The 21496-nt window shown below is 43.0% G+C and overlaps 2 protein-coding genes and 1 long non-coding RNA gene across 7 annotated transcripts in view; 1 reads left to right on the top strand and 2 right to left on the bottom strand.

The window, feature by feature from the left end:
- LOC133664145 (lymphocyte-specific protein 1-like) overlaps positions 1-21496 on the top strand; it is a 70283-nt gene that overhangs the window by 48115 nt on the left and 672 nt on the right. For all 4 annotated transcript variants that reach the window (XM_062068720.1, XM_062068722.1, XM_062068718.1 and 1 more), the window contains 2 exons: positions 6058-6141; positions 6433-6516. In XM_062068720.1, coding sequence (XP_061924704.1) covers positions 6058-6141; positions 6433-6510 — 162 coding nt within the window. In that variant the 3' untranslated portion in view covers positions 6511-6516. The remainder of the gene's footprint in view (positions 1-6057; positions 6142-6432; positions 6517-21496) is intronic.
- On the bottom strand, positions 11598-13497 carry LOC133664134 (uncharacterized). The gene is made up of 3 exons (XR_009828556.1): positions 12593-13497; positions 11813-11883; positions 11598-11707 (listed from the first exon to the last, which is right to left on the bottom strand). It is a non-coding gene; the product is annotated as an uncharacterized LOC133664134 (long non-coding RNA).
- Positions 13600-19358, bottom strand: LOC133664191 (proline-rich protein 33-like). 2 transcript variants are annotated; one of them, XM_062068723.1, is made up of 2 exons: positions 18507-19358; positions 13600-16176 (listed from the first exon to the last, which is right to left on the bottom strand). In XM_062068723.1, the coding sequence occupies exons 1-2, from the start codon at positions 18561-18563 to the stop codon at positions 15385-15387; spliced, it is 849 nt and encodes a 282-aa protein (XP_061924707.1). In that variant the 5' UTR covers positions 18564-19358; the 3' UTR covers positions 13600-15384. The 2 variants fall into 2 exon arrangements, 1 of the variants encoding a protein (XP_061924707.1); XR_009828557.1 differs by having other exon boundaries at positions 16091-16169; positions 18507-18576.

Below are 21496 nucleotides of genomic sequence, written 5' to 3'. Positions count from 1 at the left end.
GGCCGTTTGATAACCAAGATGGTACATGAAAATCGGGGGAAACGTAATAAAATGTTGTCCATCCATCCATCCATCTTCTTCCGCTTATCCGAGGTCGGGTCGCGGGGGCAGCAGCTTAAGCAGGGAAGCCCAGACTTCCCTCTCCCCAGCCACTTCGTCCAGCTCCTCCCGGGGGATCCCGAGGCGTTCCCAGGCCAGCCGGGAGACATAGTCTTCCCAACGTGTCCTGGGTCTTCCTCGTGGCCTCCTACCGGTCGGACGTGCCCTAAACATCTCCCTAGGGACGCGTTCGGGTGGCATCCTGACCAGATGCCCGAACCTCCTCATCTGGCTCCTCTCGATGTGGAGGAGCAGCGGCTTTACTTTGAGCTCCCCCCGGATGGCAGAGCTTCTCACCCTATCTTTAAGGGAGAGCCCCGCCACCCGGTGGAGGAAACTCATTTCGACCGCTTGTACCCGTGATCTTGTCCTTTCGGTCATAACCCAAAGCTCATTACCATAGGTGAGGATGGGAACGTAGATCGACCGGTAATTGAGAGCTTTGCCTTCCGGCTCAGCTCCTTCTTCACCACAACGGATCGATACAGCGTCCGCATTACTGAAGACGCCGCACCAATCCGCCTGTCGATCTCACGATCCACTCTTCCCTCACTCGTGAACAAGACTCCAAGGTACTTGAACTCCTCCACTTGGGGCAGGGTCTCCTCCGCAACCCGGAGATGGCACTCCACCCTTTTCCGGGCGAGAACCATGGATTTGGACTTGGAGGTGCTGATTCTCATCCCAGTCGCTTCACACTCAGCTGCGAACCAATCCAGCGAGAGCTGAAGATCCTGGCCAGATGAAGCCATCAGGACCACATCATCTGCAAAAAGCAGAGACCTAATCCTGCAGCCACCAAACCAGATCCCCTCAACGCCTTGACTGCGCCTAGAAATTCTGTCCATAAAAGTTATGAACAGAATCGGTGACAAAGGGAAGCCTTGGCGGAGTCCAACTCTCACTGGAAACGTGTCCGACTTACTGCCGGCAATGCGGACCAAACTCTGACACTGATCATACAGGGAGCGGACCGCCACAATCAGACAGTCCGATACCCCATACTCTCCGAGCACTCCCCACAGGACTTCCCGAGGGACACGGTCGAATGCCTTCTCCAAGTCCACAAAACACATGTAGACTGGTTGGGCAAACTCCCATGCACCCTCAAGGACCCTGCCGAGAGTATAGAGCTGGTCCACAGTTCCACGACCAGGACGAAAACCACACTGTTCCTCCTGAATCAGAGGTTCGACTATCCAGCGTAGCCTCCTCTCCAGCACACCTGAATAGACCTTACCGGGAAGGCTGAGGAGTGTGATCCCACGATAGTTAGAACACACCCTCCGGTTCCCCTTCTTAAAGAGAGGAACCACCACCCCGGTCTGCCAATCCAGAGGTACCGCCCCCGATGTCCACGCGATGCTGCAGAGTCTTGTCAACCAAGACAGCCCCACAGCATCCAGAGCCTTAAGGAACTCTGGGCGGATCTCATCCACCCCCGGGGCCTTTCCACCGAGGAGCTTTTTAACTACCTCAGCAACCTCAGCCCCAGAAATAGGAGAGCCCACCACAGATTCCCCAGGCACTAGTTCCTCATAGGAAGACGTGTTGGTGGGATTGAGGAGGTCTTCGAAGTATTCCCTCCACCGATCCACAACATCCGCAGTCGAGGTCAGCAGAACACCATCCTCACCATACACGGTGTTGATAGTGCACTGCTTCCCCTTCCTGAGGCGGCGGATGGTGGTCCAGAATCGCTTCGAAGCCGTCCGGAAGTCGTTTTCCATGGCTTCCCCGAACTCCTCCCATGTCCGAGTTTTTGCCTCCGCGACCGCCGAAGCCGCACACCGCTTGGCCTGTCGGTACCTGTCCGCTGCCTCAGGAGTCCTATGAGCCAAAAGAACCCGATAGGACTCCTTCTTCAGCTTGACGGCATCCCTCACCGCCGGTGTCCACCAACGGGTTCTAGGATTACCGCCACGACAGGCACCAACTACCTTGCGGCCACAGCTCCAATCAGCCGCCTCCACAATAGAGGTGCGGAACATGGTCCATTCGGACTCAATGTCCAGCACCTCCCTCGTGACATGTTCAAAGTTCTTCCGGAGGTGGGAATTGAAACTCTCTCTGACAGGAGACTCTGCCAGATGTTCCCAGCAAACCCTCACAATGCGTTTGGGCCTGCCAGGTCTGTCCGGCATCCTCCCCCACCATCGCAGCCAACTCACCACCAGGTGGTGATCGGTAGAAAGCTCCGCCCCTCTCTTCTTTTATTTCCCCCTGGTAGGGTCTCCCAAGACAAACTGGTCCTAGGTGAGGGATCAGACAAAGAGCAGCTCGAAGACCTCAATGAAAAATAAAACCTATGGACCCAGATTTCCCTCGCCCGGACGCGGGTCACCGGGGCCCCCCTCTGGAGCCAGGCCCGGATGTGGGGCACAATGGCGAGCGCCTGGTGGCCGGGCCTGTCCCCATGGGGCCCGGCCGGGCACAGCCCGAAGAGGCAACGTGGGTTCCCCCTCCAATGGGCTCACCACCCATAGCAGGGGTCATAGAGGTCGGGTGCGATGTGAGCTGGGCGGCAGCCGAAGGCAGGGCACTTGGCGGGCCGATCCTCGGCTACAGAAGCTAGCTCTTGGGACGTGGAACATCACCTCGCTGCGGGGGAAGGAGCCTGAGCTAGTGCGCGAGGTGGAGAAGTTCCGACTAGACATAGTCGGACTCACTTCGACGCACAGCAAGGGCTCTGGAACCAGTTCTCTCGAGAGGGGCTGGACTCTCTTCTACTCTGGCGTTGCCGGCAGTGAGAGGCAACGGGCTGGGGTGGCAATTCTTGTTGCCCCCCGGCTCAGAGCCTGCATGTTGGAGTTCAACCCGGTGGACGAGAGGGTAGCTTCCCTCCGCCTTCGGGTGGGGGAACGGGTCCTGACTGTGGTTTGCGCTTACGCGCCAAACCGCAGCTCAGAGTACCCACCCTTTTTTGATTCACTCGAGGGAGTACTTGAGAGTGCTCCCCCGGGTGATTCCCTCGTTCTACTGGGGGACTTCAATGCTCATGTTGGCAGTGACAGTGAAACCTGGAGAGGCGTGATTGGGAAGAATGGTTGCCCGGATCTGAACCCGAGCGATGTTTTGTTATTGGACTTTTGTGCCCTTCACAGATTGTCCATAACGAACACCATGTTCAAACATAAGGGTGTCCATATGTGCACTTGGCACCAGGACACCCTAGGCCGCAGTTCCATGATCGACTTTGTAGTTGTGTCGTCGGATTTGCGGCCTCATGTTTTGGACACTCGGGTGAAGAGAGGAGCGGAGTCATACCAAAGACTATAAAAATGGGACCCGTTTCCCTCCCTGCTTGGCACTCAGCATCAAGGGTTGGAGTTGGGGATTAAATCACCAAAATGATTCCCGTTTGTTGCATTTTTGTTGCGTTTCACTTGATTGTAAAATGTTGTCCAAACCCAAATTCTACAAAAAAGTGGGGTTTACGAAAACCGAGGTACTACTGTAATTACATACTAGCAGAAATATGAGGGACAAGAATACTCACTTTTATGAGGTTCTATATGAGACCTGGGCAAATTAAGGCCCGGGGGCCACATGCGGCCAGTTAAGCTTTTCAATCTGGCCCGCCGGACATTCCTAAATATTTGTTTTACATCTTTAAGATGGAAAGTGTAGCTGCCATTATGATGTGCAGTGATGTTTTCTAATGACCGTAAGTCTTCAACTATACTAAGTCTTTCAATGCTTGGAATCTACGCTTATGGATGATATACCAGTTACTATGGTAATCTAATTAGTTACTATGGTCTGTTACGTCACAGCAGCTCAGACGAGGTACCAAGCAGTGTGGGCGGGAAGCGTTTCCACAGACGCGGAAGAAGATTTTTTCAACAAAGTTCTAAAGCTTAGTGATGTATCAGATATATTAGATTGTAGGTGGGTTTATTTTGTACCCTTCACATTCATATTTCACTGTTTGTTGCATTTTTGTTGCGTTTCACTTGATTGTAAAATATGTCGATCGAAAGGGGGTGTGGCATTCCTATTTTGTCAATATTCAGTGTTTTATCGTTCATAAAAAAAAAAAAATTTCCATTACGTTTTTTAAGGCGGTCTGTCATAACGTTTTTAAGATTAAGATTAAGATTAAGATTACCAATGATTGTCACACACACACTAGATGTGATGAAATTTGTCCTCTGCATTTGACCAATCCCCTTGGGGAGCAGTGGGCAGCAGCGGCGCCGCGCCCGGGAATCATTTTGGTGATTTAACCCCCAACTCCAACCCTTGATGCTGAGTGCCAAGCAGGGAGGGAAACGGGTCCCATTTTTATAGTCTTTGGTATGACTCGGCTGGGATTTGAACTCCAACCTACCGATGTTAGCATTCAATCAGACACTATTGTGAGGTTTTGTGTTAGTATTCCTAAAAATAGATATACCGGCCCCCAGACACATTTTTTTCTCTAAATGTGGCCCCCGAATCAAAATAATTGCCCAGGCCTGTTCTATATGTATGTTTGATTGCGGCTTTTATATTTGTATGAAGAGCACATGAGTCAAAAGGGTTGTGGAAAGTAATGCCAATTTAATTATGTTAAATAATAACAGTAAAGTAAAAATATTCTATATGCCGGCGTCAGGAGGCAGACACTTTGAAAGTTGGGGTGTCAGAGCTGATTTGCCAGTGGCTGAGAGGGGGGGAAATGGAAGTGGAAGCAGCTCACTTGCCAAACCAGCAGTGAGTTGTTTTTTTCTCCCACAGTGACTCTAAATTACACAAACCCTTGGATTTAGTCTTGAATTGTACAGCTCCAATCACATCACAGTTTTAGCATGCATGCCATGCACGCTGTACTTGACGAAACTGGATTGTACATTGTAAAGTATTTATAATTAGTTTTTAGTTTTGCTTCTTTTTCACCCATTCATACTCCCTGGTGACATCATCAAGTTAGGGACGTTTCCGTCTCAATCATGTTTCACAAAAACTTCCAGATGATACTGATTCTGTTCTTGCATGTCTGCATGTGTGTGGTCAGATTTTCTTTGTAGTGTGCAACACAATACTCGCAAATTTAAATTATATTATGGGATTTTAGTATACAGTCCGTTTTCATACAGCCCCGCTTTTCGCATTTAATAAATATATAAATAAATCATTAAATCAAAACTAATTATTTAAAACTTTAAATCAAGAATACATCATTAAATACTATTTAAATCCTAAAATAATTAATGTATCATTAATTATTTAATTGAATTGTAAAATAATTAATTAAATCATAAAGTAATTACAGTGCAAATTAATCAATGAAATCAAGAAATAAATCATTTAATAATGAAATATGAAATTAAATAAAACATTTGTTAAACATTGAAATACTTTATTTAATGATGAATTCATTAGATGTAATTTTTCATTAAACAAATTAATGGCATATTTAAGTCAATATTTTAGTTGATTAATTTCTTTATTTTTGTCCAATTTGACCTTGCATAGTCCTTTTCCCCACATATCATTGTGTAGAATCCTGTGATCAAACAAAGAATCCCACACATCAGTGGATCAGTGTGTGATGTTTTTTTGGGTCGTTTTTACAACTGCAAAATAAGCCACCATGGGACCAAAAAAAGTTGTGGCTGCCAGCACTTTCATAAAGAAGGTGAGAAACACTATTGAATTGAAAAAAGACAGAACACGATTTACAAAGGTTGCGTCCTTGTGGCTCTTCCCTCCTCTCCCTTAGCTCATCGCCATCACAGTCTTTAATAAAGGTAAAGGTGATGTCAAATATCCATTTAGCCATTTTGTTCTTAATTTTTTTGTATTCTACATCGTTATCTGCATTTAAAATTACAATTATTTTCTATAAAATGTGTTAGATTATTTTTTGTACAATCCAGTCTTAGTCTGACTTTTTGGGATATAAATGAAAGCCGTACTGTACTACATTTCAAAAACTAAAATGAATTCAGCAAACATGTAATGTATTTGCAGGAGATACAATTTGGTGGTGTTTTGCTCAAGAAAAACATGTGGGAGAGATTCGGTGATGTGGAATCTCCCAGTAGGAATGACAAGGCAGGTGTTTTTCTGTGGTGATGTGATGCGGTGAATTGGTTTTCAGTACTTAATAGTTGGGTAAATCAAATAAATGCATCTCATGTCTTCTTTAATTCACAATATCCCTATTTGAGTGAATGCTAAAAGTATGTTAGGCTATTGGGCCTCACCAACGAGATCCAGAAAATATGTTGATGTTTTGTGTACTTTAGAAGTGGCATTGGTTTTGCTGTTACTGACATAACCCTAAAACTACTGTATGAATGAGAATAAAAGTTGTTTTTCTTCTTTTTTAACATTTTGTTATAGGAATGCTCAACAGAAAAAAGGAAAACTTGTGTGGTGACGGGTCACAGGAAGTATGATAAGGTTTCTGACGAGAATTGAGGTCAGGTAAGCTTTTTGCCAAGCAACCATCACACATAATTTTTTGGGGGAAAACAAAACATTATTTTCTTTATTTAAGTTATAATGTAGGCCAACAGTACTTTAATGAAAGGGTGGCGTTGTTCTGTAATTTTTTAACTCCAAATAATCGCCGGCGTGCATGCCAAGTGTTCAAAAGCAGTATTTGTCACGGTACTACAGTATTATTGAGCTATTTTAGCCAAGATTAGCAATCAGTAAAATATAATTGATACTTGGTCGTCTAATAGGCAGTGTTTTCCAAGTCCAATGTAAAAGTGTAACATGGAAAGTTTAAACTAACGACAGTAATAACAGAATTTTTGAATAATTTATTGCAAATTCGAAATTGTGAAACTTATTCGTCTCTGTATCCATAGCAGTGTTTACCCTCACTATTTTATCACAGCACTTTGTTAGCATTCACTGTTTACTTTCCTTAATGTCATCTGGTCTTGGTTGTCATTTTCAATTCATTTGTGGAATAATAAAAATTGTCCAACCAGGTAACACACGCACACACTCGCACACACACACTCACACGGAGGTTCATTCTGGCTTGCACTGTTGACAACATCCATCTAAATATGCCTGGACTAAAACCGTCATAATTCATTTCAAGCAAAGGCTCCACCAGCTGCTTTCTGTCTGTCATAAAATGTTGACTTACATTGGTGTATGTATAGTATATTAAGAGGTATGTATATATACTGAAACGTTGGATGGGTTAACAATGGTCTTTAGTTGACGATGTCAAGAAAAGCTGTCACTCTGTATGATCATAGCCAAATCATGTCAATTTTTAATATACCCACATACAAGTGGATGAAGGGCATACTTAGTCAACAGCCATACATTAAGGGTGGCCGTTTAAACAACGCCAACACCGCCATAAATCTGTGCCATGTAGTGAAACCACACTAAACAACAATGACAAACACATTTCAGGAGAATATTTGCACCGCAACCATACTTGCCAACCCTCCCGATTTTCCCGCTGTCTCGCCACACGTACACGCAGGGAGCATGCATGTGTACTAGAGATTCGCGGTTTGCGGACACAACCGTGGATAATCCGCGGGTCGGGCGAATACATGACGAAAAAAATAGATTTTAAACAGAACCGGGCGGGTGGCGGTTGAACCAATTCGGAAATATATATACATAGTTAAATGTTGTTACCCACATACGAAAAACGAGCAGCACTCTTTGAAACAGGCAATTATTCATCAGGCACTGCTGCAGCTGTCACGCCAAATTTATTCCCCCTTACAACAACCTTCCCCCCATTTACTTCCGGGGCTGCGTCCAATAAAGTCACAAAGTTGCCGGGGGTCCTTAACCGGCACGCAACTGTCCTGTTTTGCGCCTATACAAAAAAACAAACAATAATCGATTTCTTCAGATTCCAGCAGCTGTCAAAGACGAAGTATCCTTCCAGCGACGGGCAGTCAAAGCCGAAGTGCTATCGATCGCTGTCAATGACGTAAGAGGAAACATGGCCACGGAAGTAAATGGGGGGGGGGGGGGGGGGGGGGGGTCGTAGGGGGAAGAAATTTGGCGTGACACAGCACACCACAACCCAACACAACAGCGGAAGAAGAAAAAAATAAAAATATGGCCATGCCGGCAGCAAACGTGGTATGCGACAAACTAAAAAGGGGAATGCTAAAGACCAGGGGAAAAAAAACCAATGATAGTCAACACTTTCTTAATGGAAATGACAATAATATTATAATAATGATAAATAATATTATCACGCATTAATATCTCTTAGCCTCTAATGCGTGGCCAAGAGATATTAATGCGTGGCACGCATTGAATGTCTCTGCTGCATTGGATCAGTCTCCTTTCTTTAACAGGCAAAAGCTTTCTAACCTCACTAATGCCTTGCATCGTCTATATTAGATATATAACAACGGGTGTGTGGCAGGTGGCGGGCGGTTGTGGTTTTCATAAAATGTTAGTTCGGGTGGATGGCGGGTGGATGACGACTTTTGTGATGCGGTTGCGGATGAAATAATTGCCTATCCGCGCATCTCTAATGTGTACATAAACAAAAGCAGTCCGAGAGAAGCAACAAAAAATTTGCAGTCGTGTTGTTTTTATGATAGAATATACATCCAATGATCGCTAACGTTAGCTATCCAAAGCGCTATCATTGGCTAACAACACACAAAGCTAATGCGAGTGCACAAGCGTGTACATTTTGCAGCATTGAGTTCAAGGACAGGATCCATCCATCCATCCATCCATTTTCTACCGCTTGTCCCTTGTTGGGTCGCGGGGGGTGCTGTAGCCTATCTCAGCTGCATTCGGGCGGAAGGTGGGGTAGACCCTGGACAAGTCACCACCTCATCGCAGGGCCAACACAGATAGACAGACAATATTCACACTCTTTCACATACAAGGGCCAATTTAGTGTTGCCAATCAGCCTATCCCCAGGTGCATGTCTTTGGAGGTGGGAGGAAGCCGGAGTACCTGGAGGGAACCCACGCAGTCACGGGGAGAACATGCAAACTCCACACAGAAAGATCCCGAGCCCGGGATTGAACTCAGGACCTTTGTATTGTAAGGTATATGCACTAACCCCTGTGCCACCGTACTGCCCCAAGGGCAGGATACAAAACTCAAAACACAAAGGAAAGTTAGCGGCTGCTAACATGTTCCTGTTGCCTGGTGTGTTTGAGCTTAAACAGCAGATAAGATTGGCCACTCTGTAAAAACAATGGACACTTTGCAGGGCTGGTCAGCATGATTTTGTTTGCTTTTTTATTTGTATGAAATGAGTTTTATACTACGCACAAAGGTTGAATGGAAGCAATTGCACTCTCCTTGTTTGTTGAAGATGTTTCAGAGTTGCTTGCATTCAACCTTTGTGGATTATATGATCTGATAACTCTGTCATTTTCATCTTAAAACAGCATAAATTCAGTGCGCAGCTCTATGATAAGGCAACTTTCATCAGTATATGAAAATTACTACTACTACCCCTTGACCTATTTGTCTTCTATTCTTATCAGTGGCATTTTTTTTTCAAAGCACACAGTGCCACACAGTGTATGCTATATTGTGGAAATGTGTCATTAAATAGAAGCATAATGTCAGAATTTAACACTCGTAAAAAATAGAGTTAAAGTAAATATTCTTAGACACTATGTTACTGTATCACCAGCCAGCTGTTGGAGACCCCTGTAGTGCCCTTATCATATAGTGTAGTGTCACTATCAAATTGTGTAGTGCCACTGTTGTATACTGTAGTGTCACTACGTTTGTAATATAAAGTAACCTCCAGTTCTAACTTGTATCTGTCAGTAGACTCTATGGAAGCATGAAAACTACCGGTACAACAAAGATGACAGGGAGAAGACGTCAAAGGTGAGCCACAAAACGCTGCATCCTAAAGAGACGGTCAGAAAGAAAAGACTGCCTGCAACATTTTGACCAAGGAACCACCATGACATGTTATAAAGACCATAAGCAAGTGTTTTAGATGCGGAAGAAAAGTCGCAATATGACCCTTTTCATTGCGCCTTTTATATAAAAATATACCTAAATAGATCCGGCGCGGGGGCAGCAGCCTAAGCAGAGAAGCCCATACTTCCCTTTCCCCAGCTACTTTGTCCAGCTCCTCCCGGGGGATCCTGAGGCGTTCCAGGCCAGCCGGGAGACATAGAGTTCCCAACGTGTCCTGGGTCTTCCCCGTGGCCTCATACCGGTCGGACGTGCCCTAAACACCTCCCCAGGGAGGTGTCCGGGTGACATCCTGACCAGACGCCCGAACCACCTCATCTGGCTCCTCTCAATTTGGAGGAGCAGCGACTTTACTTTGAGCTCCTCCCGGATGACATAGCTTCTCACCCTATCTCTAAGGGAGAGCCCCGCCACCCCACGGAGGAAACTCATTTCAGCCGCTTGGTCACGTGATCTTTTCCTTTCGGTCATAACCCAAAGCTGACAACCATAGGTGAGGATGGGAATGTAGATTGACCGGTAAATTAAGAGCTTTGCCTTCGGGCTATGCTCCTTCTTTACCACAACGAACAGGGTCCGCATCACCGCAAACGCTGCACCGATCCGCCTGTCGATCTCACGATCCACTCTTCCCTCACTCATGAACAAGACTCTGAGTACTTGAACTCATCCACTTGGGCCAAGATCTTCTCCCCAATACGCAGATGGCACTCCACCCTTTTCCGGGCAAGAACCATGGACTCTGACTTAGAGGTGCTGATTCTCATCCCGGTTGCTTGATACTCTGCTGCGAACTGATCCAGTGAGAGCTGAAGATGCTGGCCAGATGAAGACATCCGGACCAAATCATCTGCAAAAAGCAGAGACCTAATCCTGCAGCCACCAAATCGGAATCCCTCAAGGCCCTGACTGCGCCTAGAAAATCTTTCCATAAAAGTTATGAACAGAATCAGTGACAAAGGGCAGCCCTGGCGGAATCCAACCCTCACTGAAAACGGCAATGCGGACCAATCTCTGACACTGATCATACAGGGAGCGGATCGCCACAATCAGACAATCCGACAATCCGACACCCCATACTCTCTGAGCACTCCCCACAGGACTTCTCGAGGGACACGATCAAATGCCTTCTCCAAGTCCACAAAGCAAATGCAGACTGGTTGGGCAAACTCCCATGCACACTCAAGGACCTCGTCCACGACCAGGACGTGACCTACACTGCCCTTCCTGAATCCGAGGTTCGACTATCCGGCGTAGCCTCCTCTCTAGTTCACCTGAATAGACCTAGCATTCAGAGCCTTAAGGAACTACGGGCGGACCTCATCCACCCCTGGGGCCTTGCCACTGAGGAGCTTTTTAACTACTTCTGCAACCTCAGCCGCAGAAATAGGAGAGCCCACCTCAGATTCCCCAGGCACTGCTTCCTCATAGGAAGGACAAGGATTGAGGAGGTCTTTGAAGTATTTCCTCCACCGATCCACAATACCTGCAGGCCAAATATAATGTTTCATATGTAAGAGTTTATTCTATCTAAAGCCAGACTGCCATGCAAGAATAGCCAATAGCTCCTCTTTGGTTGAAATGTTTAATGTGTGTATAATATAATACAAACATAAAAAAGGTGTGCTAATAGAAAAGCCAGTCCAGTCTAGTTCATTCCCTCCTGTCCAGCAAGGCGTCCGAGATTATCTTTCTTCTCAGATGCTGTCCAGAAAAACACAAAAGCAGATACAAGAGTGCAGTGTTAGGTTATCTCACTATTCCTGACAAACAATAGTTATGTTTTTGTGGCCTGCACAAGTATTTTACCTGAGTGTTTGTGTGCCTCAATGGTGGGGACACACAGCTCTGCTACAACAGGATCATCTTGACTTTTAGCGCTTTAGAAAAAGAAACATTTTCGCTCACAGCAATGACGTGAACATGGTCAATATATGATACCTTAAACCAAATAGCAAAGCTTGCGTTTTGCGACAATATGCTATCAGGTATGCTAACTTTGTTGTGTAGCCAACAACCCAAATAGCGCAATAAAAACTTTACAGTATTTAACAAGTTACAAGGCATTTAGCTCACAGCTTCCCAAACTTGCAAATATCACATGGTGTAAACGTTTCAGACGGAACAGTAGCGGCGGATAGCAGAGACCAGCTCTTCTCTATGCATTGAAGCCTTGACACCAAAAACACATATTGAAAGTGAAAACAATTCAATTGAATGTGAAAAAACAGAACATGGATATTAAATAACAGCAAGCCTAAACAAAATTAAGGGGCTGTTTGCAACCCTAAGTGGCTGCCGAGAGGGCGCTACCTTTCAAACATGTTGTAAGCATTATATCCCGCCCCCTTACAACGTTGAGCATGTAATCTACGCCCCAGGTAAAACACAGAGGTTTTGTGGGCCGGACAACCATCAGGCTGCTTAAGGACATTGGAGTTTGAGGCCAAACCCTGCGAAACACCATCAAAGCCCTCTCAGGAGCAGCAGAGACAGCCAGTCGGTGGCTGTGGGTGAAGAGGAGAGACACCATCTGGTGCTCTAGTAAGACCTGCATCATATAATGGTTAAAAGCGGAGGTGGGCTCACTTGGGACGCCAGGTGGTGCCGATGAGCCCTGTGGAGGTGTCGTGGGCCTATCATTGAAACACCGGTGAAGGAGGGTGCCCACCTGATGACCCCAATGAAGCTGTTAACCATTCCCCCATCTCCTCTGTCCCCCATTTTGCAATCCCACCCAACTAGGTCCAACACCATAGCCGCTTTGAAGTAGATCCGAAGGAGGTAGCCTACTGTTGCCACTCTACTCAGGTTATTTTGTATCATGGGATTGTTCCATCTAGTCCTAAAATTGAACATTAGTTATGTTTGTTGTCAGTTAATGATAGCGATTTGGCAAAGTGTAGCTAATAACATTCATTCAACAACAACTTGACTGCAAATTGTTAGTTGCTTCATTGGGACTGCTTGCAAGCACATCGACGTGTGTACAAGACAACTGAGACTGACAAGCGTGTCAATCTAATTAGTAACTGCAAAAAATATAGAATTTAAAAGCACATATGTTCTGTTAAACCACTAATGGTAACAATAACTAGCCGGCAATATACCTGTTATATATTTTCTTTTGAAACATGTCATCTCTAGCCTGATGCAAACTTTAAAGGTAAATGTGAAGACTGATGTTGAAAAATATCGTTATCAAATATTTGTGTCTGGATTATATTTTTAATTTTCAGTGCCAGTACAGTAGTGTCTCAACTTACATGTGAAGTAAACTATATTTATAAATCTCTTTTTCTCTAGAGACTCAAAGCGCTTTACGATGTGAAACCAATTATCTGCATTTTGAGCTACATTTAAGCCAGTGTGAGTGGCACTGGGCGCAAGGTGTCTTGTCCAAGGACACCAAGGCATTGACTAAGATGGCGGAAGCTGGATTCGTACCAGGAACCCCAGGTTTTCTGGCTGGCTGATCTACCATCTGAGCCACGCTAAACTTATTTAGGTCTATGACAGAGGTAAAAATATTCGTATCTCAATCAATGTCGCCCACTGAAATGAATTCAAAACAGTTTAATCAGAGCTTGCCCTCCCCACCCCAAAAAAAACCCACAATTCTAACATGTAACATTGCTTTGAAAAAACACCTTTTTAAAATAAATTTTCTATAACAAAACATAATGTAATACAATCTCAGTAGTTGTATGTAGTAGTGTAATAATAACATAAAGCATTTACTTTGTAGAGCAGACTTACGGTATCTCCTGAAACTGCTTCTCCATATTTTCATGAAAAAATGTCCACCGTCAACGTTCTTGGCTCACATTATCGACTTATTCTGCATCATGCTTTTGATTATTTCTTTCTTTATTCAATAAATATCAACCACTTCTTTTTCTCAGCACTGTCCTTCACACTCACTTTCTTCATTCCATCCATTTTCTATAATGATTGTCCTCATTAGGAACATTTGAACCCGGAACTCCTGACTGCGGGGCCCACATGCTAACCACTAGACTACCGTGTAGCCCCCTTGTAGAGTATCTACAGTACAAGCTGATAAGACCAGATGTTTTGGACGGATCTCATGAGGTTCATTCTGTCATTCGCTATGACGCCAATTAGTGGTGGGGAGGCTTGTAACTAAAATTTGTGTGTGCAACTTAAAACATAACAATTAGCTGAGAGACAGCTGCTATCTCAAAACACTTCTAAGTTGGGGCACTGAAAAGTCGAGGTACCACATTACTTGTTTCAGTATAAATCAAAAATGTTCTACAATGCCAACATGTATTTTTAATTACAAAACTTAATGGCAGTGATCTAAATCCATAATTAAAATGTTTTTTTAACAGAAATAAAACACACTTTTGATGAGATTCATAAAAAATAATTATGAACATTTCAAAGATGTCAATACAGCCCTAGCATTTGATGTCCTGTGTATTCATTGTAGCCATTGTAACGGTCTACCATTCGGTAAGGTCAAGGGTGATTAGTACTCAGAAAAGGTTAGTTTTTTTCTTCAAAACCACTTTTACAACAAAAGTACTGTTGTTAACCTCAGTTTTTACTGATGATTCTTCACAAACATTTGTGTTTACTCCTTACAAAGACATGAAAAGTATTTCATTTGTATTGTATGTTAATTTCAACAGAGAGATCGAAAAAAACATCAAATAAAAATGATAAATTAAGTTGTATTTGATTGCTGGAAATAAGTATTTGATCTTAAAGCTAAAACATGACTTGGTGGGGGAACCCGTGTTGGCAAGTCAGTTAAAGGCTGCCACTTGGTTTCAACTCCCTCCACATATTTTGTATTTGTTTAAGGTCTGATGTTTCTTCTCTCGCCATTCTTTTGTTGCTTTGGCCTTATGTTTTGGGTCATCGTCAGGCTGGTGGACGCATCTGATCTTTAGTGTTCAGGTTGAGGCCAGGAGGTTCTAAAATACATGGAACCAGTCATTGGTTCCTCAATGCCGTGAGGTATTTTTTTAATTGGTAAGTTTCCTCTTCTATGTCGCACAGTTGGTGTCCTTTTCATCCCTTTTAATGGCCACCACTGGTCTATCAGGGTCAGAATTCTTGCTTCATGGTAGGGCATCAAATACTTCCCTCAATCAAATACAACTTCATTGATAACATTTGTTTGCTGTTTTTTGTTTTTTTAATTGCCTGTCTCTGTTCAAACAAAACTGCCATCCCATCATTACGTTATGTAACCCACTGTATATTTGCCTACTGCAAAACTGAACAAATGTGTGTCGAGAAAATTTCCCTCATTATCATCCATATCCTTCATCACATTTTATATTTTATATTGTGTCACCAAATATTATAATTGATCAACCCAAATCACATAAGCCCAGTTACTTTTATTTAATTTTATTTGAGCCGAATCCTCTGGCTGTTCTATTGAAGTCTTTGTGATCATCCTCCTGAGTTTTTCGGTTTAACAATCCCCTTCCGAAAACAGCTGCTATTTTTGATAATGGCTTCTCTACTGCCTCTTTTAGTTTCCTGGCATCAAATCGAGGGCTGTAAAGCAAAACTGGTAGGCGATTGACAAAGGATGGAACCTCTGGTTGGATTTCTTGAGAGACTTTCTCTTTTTCTGAATCTTTTTTTGTGATATTGAGCTTTTTTGTGACATTGAGCTGGTGCATGATTCGTTCTTTTGTGGAGAACATCTGAAAAAGGAGGGCATCCCACATCTTTAGCGCCCTGGGATCTTCTTTGTTCCTCTCTAAATCTTGATTATCACATTCATCTGCTACCGATTTATCCTGAGAATCATGAAGTGCGTTTTGCTTGCCACTGGTTTCATCCTGTGAATTGGCCTGTGATTCTGGAAACGAAGGTTCTTCTGGTTCAACCACCAAGTGTTTCTTAAGACGTGTCCATCCGCTGAGCTTACCCTTCAGACCTTTTGACTTCTCCACTGCCTTGGGATCAGAAGGTGCGGGAGATGTTCCTGGCCTGGGTCTCTTTTGCTCAGCAATTGAAGATGCAGTTGATGTCACTGACTTCTTGAAGGGTTCGATGGCTGGGGTGTCTGTCTTTCCTGGTATATCCTTGATCTTCAAAACGCCCTTGTGATTGAGTCCAGTGTTTTGCTGACATAGCGGTGACATTCCTCTGTTTGGGGATGGAGTTGAGACTGAAGCCTGAGGCAGAGAGGCAGGAGTGGTAGAATCAATCACAGCAACTTTAACTTTGGATGATTTCATGACAGTATCTGTTGCTGGCATTGCAAGAGAAATGTTCTCTACTGGTTTCTCTGTCAAAGGCTGAACTTTATTGACAGAAAAAGCTTGATTGTGGGAGCTTACAACAGAAAGTTTTGTTTCAACAGTGGCAGAAGAAGGTCTTCTTTCTACACGCTTATGTGTGTTTTGACTAATCGGATAACAGACGGGAGGGATAGTTTTAGTTTTAACGTTTAGATCTGCTTCATATTGTGAGTAAACCTTTTTTTTTATGTTTTCGGGTTGAGAATCGGTTATAAGGGAGAGCTGATCAGTACTAGAAACTGTGTTTGAAGACATTTGATCATTTTTTGCTTTTACGAAAGAGGGTTTGTTGTCTGTTGTTTTGTACAAAGGAGTATGAGGTGACTGGTGTAAAGTTAAATCAGGAGTTTCTATTGGTATACTACACACTCTTGGTTCTTGTAACAATGGGGCTCCTGGGGGAATCAAAGATTGTGTTTGTATTGTTGGACTAGGTGGGGCATGATCAGATTGCGTGACCTTAGGTAACAGGTGATTAATTGCTCCATTTGTTTCATTTAAAACAGTATGTAACAGGTTTTTGATATTTACATTATCAATGTCAGTTTCAATTGATTTACTTGCTTGTTCTACTCTGGTGTGAAAGCCTTCTAATTGGACCGGAGTGTGAACCTTATCCGCAGACAACTGGTTTTGACTAGACAGTGCATCCATTTGATTTTCCACACATTTACTCAATATGTTTGCTGTATTACAATCTGGAGACTTTAAATTTCTTCCCACAGTATTTTGAGGTATCAATTCCTCTGATAATTTGAGATGAAGTTCCTTCTCAGAATTGCCTTCTGTATCATTCGTAGCTGCAGATTCTAATCTTCTCAGACTAGGAGTTTTTTGAGTCAAATGGCTCATAATAGGACTTGATGGCACAGGTTTGATGAGGGGTGTATTAAATGACGGTTTACCACTCATCACTTGGCTTCTAGATATAAAATGATCAGAGGCAGTACAACAAGAGAGATTTCCACCAAAATGGTTTGATTGCATAGTTTCAGAAACAGTTTGATCTTTCAAATTTTTATTTAGATCACCTGACTCTAGAGCAGAACTCATGTTTGTTACGGTCTTGTTAAAAGCCAGTGATCCTGCAACTGATGTGTTTCCTTGTTGACTTTCACTGTCTAAAATATTTGGCATAGCAGGTATGATGGTTAAAGACTCTTCGGGTAATTTTTCAGTCAAAAGGACAAAATCATTGGTTGGCTGGTAATGCATTTTAGCAATGTTCACCTCGCGTTTAATATTTGCTTTGCTCACAGCTATGGTATTTTTAGCAAGTACAGTTTGAATTTTTAGAGATGCCAGTAGTTTGTCCCTTGTAGCTTTGCTGGAGTTTACTGTAAAACTTCCTCGAGTTTCACCAGTTGTGTTAAGCATAACAGGTTCTAAATGTGGTTGTTGGTCTCTCTCCCAAGGGAATTTGGTTTTTGATCTGTTAATAATCATGGGTATGCCAGGAAGTTTGGTTTGTAGAATGGAATTATTGTTTGTCAAATTATTTACAGTGCTAGGACATGTTAAACTTGCAGTTTTCAAAGCAAAACCTTGTCTGAAGAAAAACATAGTGTCCCCTACAGGTTCATTGAGTTTAGAATTGTGTGTCTCAGACAAGTTGCTGCTTTTCTCAGCTAAGGAAACAGCACATATTTTGGGGTGTCTGTAACATGCAGAAGCAGTTGCAGGCTCATTTTGTAACCTTGATGTTGTGGTGGTGATAATTTGGTTTTGAGGTGCAGTTTTAAATAAACAGCCCCTGTATGCTTTTTCTTGAAATATCTGTGTATTGTTATTACTTTGGGAGGGTTTAAAGTCTTCCCTTTGGTTGTGTAACCCACTTTTGTTTGCCGTTATAGTCGAGGGATGATCTAGAACAAGCTTGTGTTCAGCTAGATCTCTAAAATGCTTGGCATTTGGTAAATTATAATTGACTGATGATGACCTGACACTGTTTACAGTACTTGCAGTTAAGACATTGGATTCTACCTCACAATTATTGTTGGATATAAAACTTGCAGGGGTTTTCCCATTTCTCTCACAATGTTCTACCTCTAACACATTTGTAATACAGCATATTTCTTTATTTAAATCTTGAATCGCCGGTTTTTGGATTGAATTGTACAAACGATTGCTCTTGTTTAGACACGGGGTCGTATTTATAGCTGGCTCTATGGGAAACATTGTCACAGTCTTTGTTAATACCTCACCTGCTGTAGGAATGAATTTTGAAGCCTCAGAGTGTGAGGCTTTACGTGTAGATACATCACTTGTGGGTTGATACATATTTTTCTGTACCAAGCCAAGGGGAAGTTCTGGTTTTGTTATATCCAAATTAGATGTCGCAGGTTCAAGAGTTTTGACTTCACAACTGTTTTCAAATACATCTTTGTTATTGTTGATGGTCCATTCTGTTTTAAATTCTGAATCTTTTTGTGTTGAATGCAGATCCTGATCACGTCCATTAAGTTGTTTTGCTGAATCATGTTTTGAGAGATCTACTGCATGTCGTGTTTTTGTCAAAGAGGTCGGTTCAGTTCTGCAGGGTACAAGGCTTTGATATGATGTTAGAGTTCGGATTCCACCATGGGCAGCATACTGAACAGGAATAAGTCCACAATATGTTGATTGTGATTTGGATTTTGAGTTGGCTAAAGACATTTGAGTCTCCAGCAGTGATGACAAAGACTTGCGTGCCGCTATGTGAGGAGGGTGATAGGTTGGCAAAAGGCGGTGCAAACTTGTAGACCCTTGTGTAGAAATCTGTTGTATAGGGGTGAGACAAGGATTCTTTGGTGCAGTGCACAGAAATGATGGGACCTTTGGTAAGTAATTAGATTCTTTTTCTGATACTTGGTCGGTTTTCAGCTTTGGGGCGTGTTCTATGACAGTTGGTTTGGCAAAGCAAGTTGCAGTAATGTTTGACGTTAAATTCTCTGCAGTTGTAAAGCCATTATTCAGTGTACTACAAGTGTTTTCAGTGTCTATCCTTTCATAATGGCTATGCCTTTTCTTGCCTATTTCCAGATTATGATTCTGCTGTATCTTCTTTTCAGCGCACTGTTTACTACTTGAAGACTTGATGGAATCTGAGAAAGCAAATCCATTTTTGGATGAGTTCAAAGCTGTTCTTGTTAAAAAAGAACATGTTTGGGATATTTCAGGAGAGGAAGTGGATGATTGTGTGCAAGGGGAAATCTGGGGTTTTCCACGTAAAATTTTGGGAAAAGCTGCTGTCAGCTCTTTTTTTTCCTCCAGAGCTTTTCTTGCTGTATATGCAAACTCTAGCGATTCTTCTTTGTAGTTTATATTTTTTACTGTAAGGTCTTGTGTGGAAAGAGATATTGGGGTGTCATAACATGTTACTTTTGATGTATAAATTGTGTTTTTGGGGCCATCAAACCTTGTATCTGGTGATGGCTTGCCTATCAAGTTAGCATTGTTGATAGGCCGAGGGTTCCAAGATGATGATGTATTGGGTAGAATGTGCTCTTTCGAACTGGTGTTTGTCTCCCTCTGGCTGGGAGTAAAATGTTCTATGTGTGCACTGGAAACTGATAGCAGCACTGGAACAGGAGGCAGACCTGCAATTTGAGAAGGCACTGTGTATGGACCATGGTTGAGCATAGTTGGTCGTGGCAGGTTACGTGTTGATATTTTAGGACTGGACTGTGACACAGTAACAGGATGGATTGTTGTGGCTGCCCCAAGGGAATTTGGTGAAGTTAAATTCAAAGCAGTTTGAAAAGGAGATGCAACCTGCTCTAAACTTGATTGCGGAGTTGACGTCGTAGGTGGCATCAGGCAAGGAGTCAATTCCAAAAATAAGTTTGAGGAACGTTCATATATCGGTGCCACCTGCTCTTCAGAAGTCCTGATCGGACTCTTGTAGGAGTCATGGGGAAGGTTGTCACCAGAAGAACTGCTTTCATGGTTAGGGAATGCAGATGCAGTTTGTTCAGACTGATCGCCGAGGGAGCCAAATTGTAAATTTGACCACAAAGATTCCACAGTGCCGACTGAATCTGGTGTCTTTGGCGGACTGGACTGGTCACTGTACTCAAGATCTGTGCTGGCCTCATTGACGGGTGACAAACAGGAACGAAATGGAATGGGGGTCAGAGAGAGATTGCCTTTTCTCTTGGTTCTCTTCTTCCTAAGTTTCTGAAGCCTTGCATTGTCTTTGCCAGGTTTTGGCAGTAAGGGTGGAGGATATTGCTGGGAAAGATCAGACTCCAGCATGTTGCTTACGTCCATTAGCATATCACCACCTGCACAAGATAACATCAGTTAACTTGCTTTAGTCAAAGTCTTATAAATATTTTTCTATGAATAGTAACATTGAATGTTCATTGAGATATTTTGTAAATGTTTGACCAATTGTATATCAGACCAAATGAGAATTGGATATGCTTGTATATAGTTTTTTTTTTAATGTATTCTAAACTTTTGCAGACACGGGTCCATATCAATATAAAAAATACAACATATCACAAAAATGTAATCATTGCAGTTCATGGTGATTAAAATATACAGGCATCTGTTCCAATGTTTTCAAGACACAACAGACAAGACTTGTATCACTTTGTGCAAGATTAGTTAAAGCCCTTACGGTTACATTTTCTGAATCAATGAATCGCAGCATTAAATCATAAATACCGTATTTTTCGGACTATAAGTCGCAGTTTTTTTCATTGTTTGGCCGGGGGTGCGACTTATACTCAGGAGCGACTTATGTGTGAAATTATTAACATCCCATCCATCCATCCATTTTCTACCGCTTATTCCTTTCGGGGTCGCGGGGGCCCTGGAGCCTATCTCTGCTACAATCGGGCGGAAGGCAGGGTACACCCTGGACAAGTCGCCACCTCATCGCAGAAAAAAAAATTATTAACACATTACCGTAAAATATCAAATAATATTATTTAGCTCATTCACGTAAGAGACTAGACGTATAAGATTTCATCGGATTTAGCGATTAGGAGTGACAGATTGTTTGGTAAACGTATAGCATGTTCTATATGTTATAGTTATTTGAATGACTCTTACCATAATATGTTACGTTAACATACCAGGCACGTTCTCAGTTGGTTATTTATCCGTCATATAACGTACACTTATTCAGCCTGTTGTTCACTATTCTTTATTTATTTTAAATTGCCTTTCAAATGTCTATTCTTGGTGTTGGGTTTTATCAAAT

Source organism: Entelurus aequoreus, linkage group LG02 (genome assembly GCF_033978785.1).
Source record: "Entelurus aequoreus isolate RoL-2023_Sb linkage group LG02, RoL_Eaeq_v1.1, whole genome shotgun sequence".
Lineage (NCBI taxonomy): Eukaryota > Metazoa > Chordata > Actinopteri > Syngnathiformes > Syngnathidae > Entelurus > Entelurus aequoreus.
This window is presented reverse-complemented; position numbering and strand designations above follow the sequence as displayed.